This window comes from Acomys minous (genome assembly GCF_964271855.1).
Source record: "Acomys minous genome assembly, chromosome: 18".
Taxonomy (NCBI): domain Eukaryota; kingdom Metazoa; phylum Chordata; class Mammalia; order Rodentia; family Muridae; genus Acomys; species Acomys minous.
In genome coordinates, this window is record NC_140501.1 from 67,675,930 (window position 1) to 67,689,380 (window position 13,451).

At 49.2% G+C, this 13,451-nt stretch overlaps 1 protein-coding gene across 1 annotated transcript in view; it reads right to left on the reverse strand.

Moving 5' to 3' along the window:
* Positions 1-13,451, reverse strand: part of RPGRIP1 (RPGR interacting protein 1) — a 49,799-nt gene that overhangs the window by 7,349 nt on the left and 28,999 nt on the right. The window contains exons 15-21 of the mRNA XM_084768082.1: positions 11,483-11,929; positions 11,093-11,244; positions 9,514-9,856; positions 7,070-7,284; positions 6,653-6,853; positions 6,022-6,154; positions 2,537-2,652 (exon numbers count right to left, since the gene is read on the reverse strand). Of these exons, the coding sequence (XP_084624208.1) occupies positions 2,537-2,652; positions 6,022-6,154; positions 6,653-6,853; positions 7,070-7,284; positions 9,514-9,856; positions 11,093-11,244; positions 11,483-11,929 (1,607 nt within the window). The remainder of the gene's footprint in view (positions 1-2,536; positions 2,653-6,021; positions 6,155-6,652; positions 6,854-7,069; positions 7,285-9,513; positions 9,857-11,092; positions 11,245-11,482; positions 11,930-13,451) is intronic.

A 13,451-nucleotide genomic window follows, 5' to 3' on the forward strand; every position in this document is an offset into this window, starting at 1 on the left:
AACTGGAGAGAGCTGGCCCTGTGGTGCACAACTGTGATCCCAGTGTTCAGGAGGCAGAGGCAAGTGCATCTCTGTGAGTTCAAGGCCAGTCTGGCCTATGGAGTGAATCCAGGACAGCCAGGAATACACAGAAAAACCCTGTCTTGAAAAAAAAAAGAAAGAAAGAAAAGAAAAAGAAAGGAAGAAAGAACAAAACAAAACTGGCAAGAGTTGGAGAAAAGAGCCGTCTCATAAGCCCTTTGACATCGGTAGAGATATCAGAATTTGTAGTGCGCCCTGCTAGATTTCTGTCTTGCAGTATTCCCTCACTGTGCCTCCTTCCCTTGCTTTCGTGATGGCAATGTGTATCCTGTGCCACTGTCTGCTGGAAGGATGTAATTTGCCTTTTACTTCTACAGGGGGCCATAGTTAGGAACTACCTTGGGTCTCCTAAGAGACCTTGGACTTTGAGGCACTGTTTAGCCACGCTAGGATATGGGGACTTTTGAAGCTGTACTATATGTGCGCTGCTTGCATTATGGTATGGCTACACGCCCATGGGGGCCTCCGAAGGCTTGGGCCCCAGTTTGGGAGTGTTTAGGAAGTATGTCCCTGTTGAAGGAGGTGTGTCACTGGAGGTGGCCTTGGAGGTTTCAGCAGCCTAAGCCAGCCCCAGTCTGGATCTCCCTCTTCTGTCTGCAACGTGTGGATCAGGTGTGAGCTCTCGGCTACTTCTCCAGTGCCTGCTGCCGTGTTCCCCACTGTAATGCTCATGGACCAACCCTCAGAAACTGTCAGCAAGCCCACATTTAAAAAAAAAAACAAAAAAGGCTACCAGCTTAAATAAAGGTCTGGTGGCCTTTTCTCCCACCAATAGGACCTCTCCGCTGATAGACCAGAAGGCAAGTTCAAGGCTGGATCAGGATGTGCTTAGCTCAAAATCGTAGACCTATTAGCCTCCCCATCTTTGTTCAAACTGACCAACCCTAAATTCAGGGAGGAAGATCAAGAAAATGACCCACAGACAGACATGCCCACAGGCCGGTCAGATGGAGGAAATGATTCGGTTGAGATTCCCTCTCTGCAGGTGGCTCTACTGCGTGTAAAGTTGGCAAGACTTAACTCGCACAGGGACCAAACGAAGCGCGTGCCTGTTGTACTCCCAGAACCCGGGAGGCTGAGGCAGGGCTGCCACTAGTTTGAAGCAAGCCCAGGCTTCAGGATAAGGCTCCTGTCTTGAGCAAAGTAAAAACAAGGAAAGACACCAAGCCCTGACTTAGGAGTCATTCTGTATGCCCAGAGCCCATCACTACGATGGGCATTCTGTAATTACTTGTACAAGCACGAGCACCTGCAAGGCTCTATGTGCTGTGATGAACATCCAGCACTGAGCACACAGCACAAAAACTCAATCTACATCGGCTGGGACAACTGTGCCTACATTAAAGGTCATGTATTACTCTAACTGAATGCTGGTTATCCGCTAAGGGGAAGGAAGGCGGGCCAGGCACTGTAGGACACATGTCAAATGCCAGCACGCAGCGGGGAGAGGCAGAAGGGTCTCTGTGAGTTCCTAGGCCAGCCCGAGCTACATGGTGAGGCTGTCTTAGTTGGTCACTGTTCTATTGCTACGGAGAGACGCCACCACCAAGGCAACTCTTATGAGAGAAAGCATTTAATTTAAGTGAAGGCTGGCTTACAGTTCAGAGGCCTAGTCTATTATCAGCATGGCAGAACTTGGCAGGAGGCAGGTGTGGTGCTAGAGACTTAGCTGCTGATCCACAAGTGGGGGGGGGGGGGGACACGGGACTGGGTCTGGCATGGGCTTTGAAACCTCAAAGTCTACCCCCAGTGACACACTTCCTTCAACAAAGTCACACCTCCTAAATCCTTGTAATCCTTTCAAGTAGAAAAGCTCTCTGGTGACTAAGCATTCAAATATATGAGCCAATGGAGGTTATTCTTATTCAAACCACCACAGAGAACCTGTCTTTAAAAAGAAAGGCCAGGAGAGCTGTGGTAGCACATCCCTGTAATCCCAGGACTCTAGAGGCAGAGGCAGGCCTCTGTGAGTTCAAGGCCAGCCTCATCTACAAAGCGAGTCCAGGACAACCAAGGCTACACAGAGAAACCCTGTCTAGAAAAAAACTAAAAAAAAAAAAAGAAGGAAGAAAAAGAAGAAGAGGTCAAAAATAGCAGAACAAAAACATTTCTCAGAGCCCTCCCACAAAGAATCTCCTCCCTTCTTACAATCTCCATCTCCACGGTAAGTCTGCTCAGCTGAGCTGGATATGGCCAAGCCCACAGTGGAGGACATAAGCGGCCAGGGATCCAGATAGAAGAGAGCAGTGGTGAACTCAGCTGTCATTTACACCCAACTAAGGAGACACCTTCATTGCTGCAGCAACAGACTTCCGTTGACACAGATGCACTTTTCACCCAACTTGCATTTCTCAACAGGCCTCTTGATCCGGGATTTGGACTTAACACGTGTAGCCCTGAGCACTCGGTGCCAGTAACCCTTCTGTAACAGGTGACGGCCACGTTAGGTACTCACTGCTTTAGGGCACGTCTGAGATTGGGGTGTAACTATGACGTCATCGCTGTCAGTCGTTTGTGCTTCGCTGACTTCAGAAGGTTGGTCACAGGATTCTTGATCTGCTAACAGGGAGCCTGAAAATACAGAACGCTGTCATAGCACCCCCTCCACGCCACACAGCACCCCCTCCACGCCACACAGCACCCCCTCCACGCCACACAGCACCCCCTCCACGCCACACAGCACCCCCTCCACGCCACACAGCACCCCCTCCACGCCACACAGCACCCCCTCCACGCCACACAGCACCCCCTCCACGCCACACAGCACCCCCTCCACGCCACACAGCACCCCCTCCACGCCACACAGCACCCCCTCCACGCCACACAGCACCCCCTCCACGCCACACAGCACCCCCTCCACGCCACACAGCACCCCCTCCACGCCACACAGCACCCCCTCCACGCCACACAGCACCCCCTCCATGCCACACAGCACCCCCTCCACGCCACACAGCACCCCCTCCACGCCACACAGAGAGCCAGTGCCCACAGCAGCTCTACTGTGTCTGGTCACTTCTACTTCAGAATCTAATGTATGTTTCAAAGCTTCATGCATTCCAAAAGTCTGTCATCACAGGCTAGATTTTGGGAGTGGGGGTGGGGGAGGGGGGAAAGAAAAGGAAGGAAACAAAACAAAACAAAACAAAAAAACCAAAGTATGGGCTGGAGGGATGGCTCAGTCAAGAACACTGGCTCCTCTTCCAGAGGACCTGAGTTCAGTTCCTGGCACTGGTAGAGCAGCCCTCATTCTAATTCTAGGGGGAAACTAACACCCTCTTCTGATTTTTGTGGGCACCTGGTGTCATGTGGTACACAGACATACACACAGACTAAACATGCATACACAAAGTAAAATGTTAAAAAGTAAAATTTTATATAAAAATGAAAGGAGGCAGGCAGGTTCATTTCTGTAGGGCTCAAAGAAGACAGCCTCACTGAGGAAAACCAAGCAATGCAATAGAGTGTGGTGGCCGCATCCCCAAGACATCTTCAAACGCTCTTCCCATCCTGGGCTCCTTTGACGATGTGACCGCCACACCCTTCTGATGGAGCGGTGGAGTGTACACGTCCCTCTGCTGGCGTAGATCTCTATGACTTCAACTAACAATCTAGTAGAGACACAGCCAAGGTGGTGCATGACTGTAATCCCAGCCCTCGGGAGGTGGAGGCAGGAAAATCAGGAGCTCAGGGTGGTCCTTGCTACATAGTAAGGTAGCCAATTTGGGCTACATGGGGCCCTCTCTTTTAAAAACGTATGTGTGGTGGTCCATGTTAGCTGTCACTGACAGAATCTTGGATCACTTGAGACAAGGACATCTGTGGTCTTATCTTAGTTGACGTAGAGAGTCTTCTCCTGTCCCTCATGTTTAAGTTTTGGTGTTTGTTTGAGACATGATCTCACTATTTAACCATGGTTGGCCTGGAACTTATCATGTAGACCAGGCTGGACTAGAACTCACAGAGCTCCACTGGCCTTTGCCTCCTGAGTGCAGGTATTAAAGGTGTGCAACACCAAGTGCAGCCTTGGGGAGGACATAAGTGTGGATGGCACCGTTCCCTGAGCTGGGGAACCCACCCCAATAATTTTTTTTGTTTTTTGAGACAGGGTTTCTCTGTGTAGCCAGGCTGTCCAGGAACTCCCTCTGTAGCCCAGGCTAGTCTCGAATTCAGATATCTGCCTCTGTCTGCCTCCTGGGTACTGGGATTAAAGGCGTGCGTCACTCTGCCTGGCCCCTAATAACTTTTTTCCAGATGCATTTGTGTATGGGGAGTTAGTTCTCTACTTCCAGCTTGGTTTGGAGGCAGGGTCTCATATAAGAACCTCCAACTGATTGTTCCGTCCTTGCCTCCCCTAGGGCATGCTCAGACTGTAGAGGTGAGGCACTGCACCCCACAAACGCAGTCCCTCAGGTTAGGGGGCAGGCGACTTTACCTACCAAGTCATCTCAATTGCCTTCCTGAGAATCTCTGTAGTTTTCGCTGTCTAGGTCTTAGATTTCTTTTGTCAATTTACCCCTAAATGTTTTATTCCTCCTTATGATGCTGAGAGAGGACATGTCTTCGGGATTCGATCTTTGGATACTTCATTGTTAATGTGTGTAAATAGGGTTGATTATGGTGAGTCACTCTTACACTGAGCTGAGCTATCTCTCCAGCTACCCCCTTCTCTTAGAAACATGATTTTTTTCCTTCTTTTAAATTTTTATTTATTTATTTATATTGAGACAAAGTATCTCTTTATAGTCTTGGCTATCCTGGAACTCACTCTACTGCCAGACTGGCCCCAAACTCACAGGGACCCACCTGCCTCTGCCTCCTAAAGGCTGGGATTAAAGGCATGCCTCCACCATGCCTGGCCCTCCTATTTCTTTGTAAACATTAAAAGCTCAAAGGAAAGTTAACATATTATAAAGACAGGAAACTAAGCTGGCTTGCCAGCTATCTGTAAACATATGGAAAGGTGACTTTGAGAATTCAAGCCTTTGTTGACCTAATTCTCATTTTCTTATAACATAAGAAAAAAGTAGGAGCACAATGTTTCACTAGTGGTTTATCACTGTGCAGTGGTTTGAACAGGAACGGCCCCTATGGGCTCACACATTTGAATGCTTGGTCCCCAGATGGCAAAACTGTTTGGGAGAGATTAGGAGGTGTGGTCTTGTTGGAAGATGTGTGCCACTGGGGACAACTTTGAGATTTCAAAAGTCAGGCTGTTCCCAGGATATCTTTCTGCCTCATGGTTATGTCTTAAAATATGAGCTCTCAGCTGCTTTTCAAGCACCAAGCCTGCCTGACGCCGTGCTCCCTGCTGCTGTGGTGTGGACTCGCTCAATGCAACTGTAAGCCCCAAAGAAAACCTTTTTTCCCCCTATAAGTTGCTTAGGTCACAGAAAAAAGGGGGGGCAGGTGGTGGTGGCACACACCTTTAATCCCAGCACTTGGGGGGCAGAGGCAGGCAGATCTCTGAGTTCCAGGCTAGCCTGGTCTACAGAGTGAGTTCCAGGACAGCCAGAGCTACACAGAGAAACTCCGTCTCAAAAAAAACAAAACAAAGTAAAAAAAAATTTTTTTAAAGTCTTTAGAAACTAATTCAGGAGCTAGAGAGATGGCTCAGTGGTTAAGAATGCTCCTTCTACAAGACCTGAGTTCAGTTCCCAGCACCTATATCAGGTACCCACAACCATCTGTAACTCCAGCAACAGGGGATTCATGTCTTTGGTCACCACAGGCACCTGCACTCAGGATCCACATGCACACATCCTCAGGTGTGTGCACACTCACACACACACACACACACACACACATCCTCAGGTGTGTGCACGCGCACACACACACACACATACACATGCACACTGACACATAGTTCAAAGTAATAAAAATAAACATTATAAAAGAAAATAATTCAACAATGAAACAGAAAGACTAGATCTTAGGCAGTACCGTTTACAGGCTGCGAGGGGTCCTCCTGCCTTGCTGCCAAATGGGATGACTCCTCTTCCTTGTCCTGAACTTTCAAACCATCATCCTCGGACATCTGGAGCCCAGAGAACCTCCACTCAGTGTGGCACACCTGCTTCAAGGGCAAGGACAACAACGCTGTGGGGGTGATACCATCTTACATTGCTTTCCTAACGCTGGCCATTGTGAACTTTAAAAATTCAGTCCCTTTTAAAGAAACGCACAGCATACGTATTACCAATGTTCTCGGCCTCAGCTGTAGTGTGTGCAGCATTGATGTGCGCTGAGTTAAATTACACTGAGAAGAGGCCATCATCTGGGGCTTTAGAAACGTATGTGGGCCAGCCTGGTGGTGGTGGCGCACCCTGTAATCCCAGCACTCAGGAGGCACAGGCAGTCAGATCACTGAGAGTTCGAGGCCAGCTTGGTTTACAAAGTGAGTTCTGGAAAGCTAAGGCTACACAGAGAAACTCTGTCTCGGGCAAAAAAAAAAAAAAAAAAAAAGAACAAGAAATGCATGTGGAAGCGGCTTGGAGGCTCTATGCCTTCCTTGCCTTGGCTGCCTCTCCTCTGATGGCTGCAAGCGGTCTCTCCAGGCTCTCCTGGGTCTCACCTGCTGTGTGTTTTCATTCAAGATGTTACGGCTCAGATATTCCATTCTGTTCTTGCCTTGAACACCTGTTCTTTTGCTGTGTTTTCTTCTTGAGTAGCCTGCAATTTGGTGGTCTTTTTCCTTCTTTTCTGCTGTTGGAGATGATTTCTTCACTTGATGCTGGACAGCCTCAGTGGGAATCCCCGTAGATGCTGACCGGTCCTGCGCAGATGAACCAGAGACAGGCAGCCTTAAACAACCACAGCTCAGCTCTCGTCTTCCTTCTCCCCAGCTTTAGCTCCCCCTCACAGCAGCGCCCACGGCTCTGCTCCTTCAGGGGGTTCTGGATTACACCCAGTTGCCCATGTCCCTCGCGGGAGACTATCCTCTCCACAGGGTGTGGAAAGGCCGTCTGCCTAGGGAGTTCTGGAGAGTTACCTGGGGAAGAACGAGGTCCGGTTCTTCTGCGGACAAGGCTTCTGGGCTCTTTGTGCTTTCCGTCTCCTCCACCTCTGGTGGCAGGACGTCCTCTGGTGGCAGGACCTCCTCTGGTGGCAGGACGTCCTCTGGGGGCAGGTACTGGGACTTCCATTCCAGTTGCATGCTGATGGATCCATTGGACTTCTCTTCCGAGTCCGTGAGATTAAAATCACCTGAGACACGCAGGGGACCTGGTCAGACCTGGTCTCACAAGGCAGGCTACTGAGTATTTGAGCATCATTTCCCTTTCTCCCCATGTGAAAACCCACTGCATTTGTTAGTAATTTACTAACATACATAAAAATCCATAGCATACAAAAATTAACGTGAGGCAACGGCATTGTGAGATTATCATGAGGGAGACAGGCATTTCCCAGGTCCAGGAAGAGATACTTAAAAGGTTCATGGAGAGCCAGGTGTGGTGGCGCATGCCTTTAATCCCAGCACTCGGGAGGCAGAGGCAGGCGGATCGTTTGTGAGTTCCAGGCCAGCCTGCTCTACAAAACGAGTCTAGGTCAGCCAAGGATACACAGACAAACCCTGTCTGGTGGGGGGGGGGGAGGGCAGGGAAACGTACATGGAGAGGAATGCCGCTTGCTGGTCATCAGTCATCTAGCTGGCAGCCATGACAAAATCATCTTTACTGTCACTAAATACCTACGACCTACAATGCTCCAGCCATCCCCAGAAAACCACCAGCTATGCAAGTGGTACCAAGAAAACAAAGTGACATCTTCCTCAATGGCAGGCTTCTGACTTACAGTTCTGACTAACAGGGGGACTTGCCTCTCCTCTCAGGCAGAAGTGTCAAATATTGTTTTTTAAAGAACTGTGAAACTAACCTGGTGTGTCAGTCGGTGCACGTCTTTAATCCTAGCACTAGGGAGGCAGAGACAGGTGAATCTCTGTGAGTTTGAGGCCAACCTGGGTCTACAAAGTGAGTCCAGGACAGCCAAGGGCTGTTACACAGAGAAACCCTGTCTTGAAAAACCAAAACCAAAACCAAAACAACCCCGCCCCCCCCAAAAAAAAAACCAAGCTGGGCGTGTTGGCACATGCATTTAATCCTAGCACTTGGGAGGCAGAGGCAGAAGGATCACTGTGAGTTTGAGAGTTTGAGGCCAGCCTGGTCTACAAAGAGAGTCCAGGACAGTCAAGGCTACAAACAAAAACAAAAACAAAACCCAACAACAACTGTGAAGGACTGTGATACTGGCCAGAGAAAGACCTCACATACTTCTAAAGGCACTTGGAATCTAGTTATGGCTGACACTGCCTATCCTGGCTATGCTGCCTAATAAAAGTCTGGAAATCACTACCTCTATCTCTCCAGGCAGAACCCAGATAAGCCTTTGCTTGGTGTACCCCACCACCCCGAGTAAGCAGATATGGAAGGCAGAATGCCCACTGAAGCCTGCCTTTGTCGTCATCTCTTTGTCACGGTCAACTCTGATGTTTTGAAAGCAATGAGATTATGAGGGAGTGCCACGTTTGCTCAGATCAACAGTCTAAACAAAGGTGAGTACTGGGAAGCAGGAAGAGGCTTTTTTTTTCAGGTTTGTGTTTTTATTTTTGAGGCCTTATGATACAGCGCTGGGTGGCCTACAACACACTATGTAGGCAGGGTGTCCTCTGCCTCCCAAGTTCTGGGATTAAAGGCACAAACACCATGCCTGGCCCAAGTCTAAAGTAAGGTTTTCAGAGATGGAGGGATGGAATCTAGGCTGTGAGTTGAAACCCCTGGGGAATCCTGACTGTGCAGCTGAAAGGAGCTAAAGCATGTTTTCACATGAGCAAAGTCCTTTCAGATTTTAAAAGGATGCTTTCCACTGGGGTGTGGTGGTACACGCCTTTAATCCCAGCACTCGGGAGGCAGAGGCAGGCGGATCACTATTGAGATCCAGGCCAGCCTGGTCTACAAGGTGAGTGCAGGACAGCGAGGGCTACACAGAGAAACCCTGTCTCAGGAAAGAAGAAGAGGAAGAGGAAGAGGAAGAGGAAGAAGAAGAAGAAGAAGAAGAAGAAGAAGAAGAAGAAGAAGAAGAAGAAGAAGAAGAAGAAGAAGAAAAGAAAAGAAAAGAGGAAAGAAAGAAAAAGAAAAAAGGAGAGACTTTTCCAGGCCAACATGTCTTCAGCACTTGCCACACAAGTCTAGGGCCTGCATTCAATCTCCAGACCCCACATAAAGGTGGAATGAAAGAACTGACTCTGCAGAGTTATCTCATGACCTCCACATGCATATGGTGACATATTCACTCACAGACTCACAGCATGCATACATACACATAATAAAAATAATGTTTTTTTAAATGAAAGATTGACTGTTCCAAGCAAATAAGCAAGCAAAAGCAAGCTGAGGAAGGACAAGGAGATGACACTGGGCTGAAAGGTGCAATGCCCACCTTTGATAGACTTGTTTTGTGCCAGAGGCAGCAAGGGCACGTGGGCTCGGCCAAGATAGGAGCCAGGCTCTGAGTCTTCATCGTCAAAGACGTATATAGACAGGGCTTCCCGCCTCAGATACTGATCCAGGGCGGAGGTGACAAGCACTGGGAACCGAGCCTGGTCTTTAAAGGATGGACTGTTACTGGCTGGAACGGTGGCGGTGTCGTGGTCAGGAAAGGTGAAGAAGCGATACACGGCGTATGGGCTGGGCTGAGTTCCCAGCCATCGGCTCCGCAGGCCGCAGCATGTGGTGATTTCAATCCGCAGCTCATTCTGAGGTGCCCAGGTCTCGGATCTGGACTGGAAAGATGTTGATCTTGGACTAAGATAAAGGGCAGCCTGAGTCGTTGCTATAGGTGAAGAGCACATAGGAGCCAAGAGCCGTGACCTAGAAACCTGCGCTGCCAGGTCATGAGGAAGCCTAAGGACCATACCTGCCTGCCCCTGGCGGGAGATGCTCACCCTCAGGCTCACCCTAGAGAATGAGCGAGCGTGGGGCTGGCTCTGACCTCACTTCCTACACGGTAGGAGAACTGACTCCTGCCCGTTGTCCTCTGACCTCCGTACGCATGCTGTGGCATGTACAAACACGATAAAATGAATCTGTATTAAATTTATTTAACTTAATTATTAGATTTTGTTTTGTAGAAATCCAGTCAAACTATAGCAGTGAGACTACCTGAAGCAAAACTTTGGGGGGAGGGGAAGGGTGGTCCAAACGGGAAGAACTCAGCAGGCACTCCCTGTGAGACAGGGTAGCCAGGTGTTGGGAGCGCTAATGGTTGGAATCGCAGCATATGGCCTATGGCTAGAGTGAAAAGACCATTTGAGAGTTAACAGCCCCCAAATTTCCAACTTCGGTGAAATGGACATGCAGGCACAGGAAGTTCACCAAGCCTATGAAAATGAACGAGCAGGAGGGGACAGCCAGGCCAGACAGCTAGAAACAGGGTGACAAGTGAGACTTGGACAGTAAGCGGTGTTGTAGCTCAGGGTGTTAGAACTGAGCCAGAGTTTCTCTGTTGGCAATTGCAACGGACCTGTGCAACCCCTGTGTGTGAGGCATAGCCCCACCTGCATTTCAGTGCCTATAACTGAGAGGGAGGGGGAGGGAGGGGAGAGAGAGAAGAAAGGGGGGAAGGGGAGAGAGAGGAGAGGAGGAGAGAGAGGGGAGAAAGGAGAGAGGGGGGAGAGAGAGGGGGAGAAAGGAGAGAGGGGGAGACAGAGGAGACAGAGGAGAGGGGAGGGGGGAGAGAGGAGAGGGGGGAGAGAGAGAGAGAAAGAAGAGGGGGAAGAGAGAGGGGAGAGAAAGGGAGAGAGAGAGAGAGAGAGAGAGAGAGAGAGAGAGAGAAAGAGAGAGAGAGAGAGAGAAGGGAGGTTGATGAGTTCACAGCAGAACTCTGTGCTCAGCAGACTCTGGACTGGCTTTGCTACAGCAGCTTTTCACATTCAGCTAATGGCCATAGGGAGAGGAGAGCAGGCCCTTTTTGCCTGGCTGATGTCCCTCTGAGACGCATGAGCACTTCTCTTTCTCACCTCATCCTTCTGGGCCTTCCCAGCTCCAAGCACATTGACTGACAGGTAGGCCTGGGCTTTCTTTCGCTTATTGCATGCCTGGAGGGTGGATTTTAGAGGCAAGCACAGCCTCATCCAGTACTCTAACGCTCCCAAGTCTTCTCCACCAGCTCCTGAGCAGCGAAAGGCATGGAAGGCATAGAAAACAGAGTGTGGTAAGAGTCAAGACTAGAACAGAAGCCTGGCTTGTGGAACGCCCGAGATCCTGGCACATGAGAGGCTGAAGCAGGAAGCTAGCCTGGGGCAGAGGATGAGAAGGGAAAACAACCAAAAGCAGGACCAGGTTTTAGCCACATCTTCATTACTCAAAGCTTCTAGTCCTAAGAACCACAAGAAGCCAAAAGCACTTACCAGTAAGTGTGGCCGAGCCATGGACTCTCGCCACAGTCTCTAGCACCTTGTCAAATGAAATCCATCCAGAGGCAAGGACCTGATGCTCACTAGCCACAGCCTGATGGAGATCAAGCCGGACTGAAGTTCCCTGAAGGTAGTGCAAGAAAAGGGCATCTGTCTGCACTACATACTGAGAGGTGAAATCATAGAGGGGCTGTGGCCCGGTAGAAAGTGGGGTGCAGTGAGTTTCAAAGTCATAGAAGGAGTAAGTGCAGAAGGTGGTAGGTTGGGTCTCTCCAGCCTGGATGAGGGCAGCAGGAGTCAGGAAGGCCTGGTGGATGTGCAGTTCAAAAACGTTCTCACTTCCGTGCAGCAGAGCAATGTCCACTTCATCCTCCCCGCCGCGGGCTGGCAAGGCCTCCAGGGACCACGGCATGGTGCCATAAGCAACGTCTCTGAGCTGCTCTGCAGGGGAAACATCACTGCCTAGCCATTAGAAGGCAGGGAGCTCATCGTCAGGGTAAGAAGAGAGATGGGAAGGGAAATAAACTGGGCAAGTCCAAGCCAAGCTTATCCAAGAAACCACATAATCTAGGAAGAAGAGCAGCAGCAGCCTGGTGACAAGCAAGAGCACTGAAGTCTAAAGGCCGGGTGACCATTGCCTGCAGCACTACAGGCAAAGGGAGCGGCCAAGACATGGACACTACACTCAGGAGATGCGTGCCACCGTGCAAACAGCACTGCCTCACTCACATCAAAGTCCTGCGAACTTGGGTTGCCTCAAAAGGGAACCACTAAGAACAAAAGTGTCACAGAACTGCAGTGTTGGCCTGGGAGGGAGTAACAAGTGACAGACAGTGTCTACCATGTCACCCCCGGCTACCTGGAAAGGGTGCCTGGAGCAGGCCAGCTCAGAGAAAAGAGGGCTCCTTGTTTTCTATTCAGACACTGGGTTCATTAGAGATAAAGAAATCTGCTTTGAATCAAAGGGTAAAGAGATTAAAATGCAAGAAAGAAAACTTACAGGAAACAGGCTGGAAATCCTGTCAGTGGGATGCAAAGCATGGAGGCAGAACCAAATCTGCATATTGTTCTTAAGGCCAACCAATCAGAAGCCTTTTCAGATGGAGGCTACTTCACAGTGGGAACATTTGAGTCCTTATAGTGTGTTGATGGTGAATATCCTACTTTAAGAGTTAAATTAGGTTGGGCATGGTGGCGCATGCCTTTAATCCCAGCACTCGGGAGGCAGAGGCAGGTGGATCTGTGAGTTTGAGGCCAGCCTGGTCTACAAAGAGAGTCCAGGACAGCCAAAGCTACACAGAGAAACCCTGTCTCAAAAAACAAAACAAAACACAAAAAACAAACAAACAAAGGGCTGGAGAGATGCCTCAGAGATTAAGAGTACTGACTGCTCTTGCAGTGGTCCTGAGTTCAATTCCCAGCCACCATCTATAATGTGATATGATGCCCTCTTCTGCAGGTGTACATGCAAGCAGAGTACTGTAATAATAATAATAATAATAATAATAATAATAATAATAATAAATAATAATAATAAACAGAATATTATTTATTTTTATTTTATATGCATGGGTGTGTTGCTGGCATATATGCATGAATACTGCATGCATGTGGTGACCACAAGGACAGGAGAGGTCCTGGGCCCTCAGAGCTGGAGTTACAGACAGTTGTTAGTCTCCATGTGAGTTCTAGGGACTGAAACCAGGTCCTCTGCAAGAGTGACAACGCTCCAGCACCCACCAATGTCTTCATGTTTAAAGGTGAGCTCGGGAGAGGAGAGGCTGTTGGGATGGCATATTAGTTAAGTGTGCTCATCGTCACACCTAAGGGCCTGAGTTTGATTCTGTAGAGCCTACCAGAGAATCTGTATCTGTGTGTCAAATATATGTATGTATGTATGTATGTATGTATGTATGTATGTATGTATGTATGTGTGTATGTATGTATACTTTGTAGACCAGGT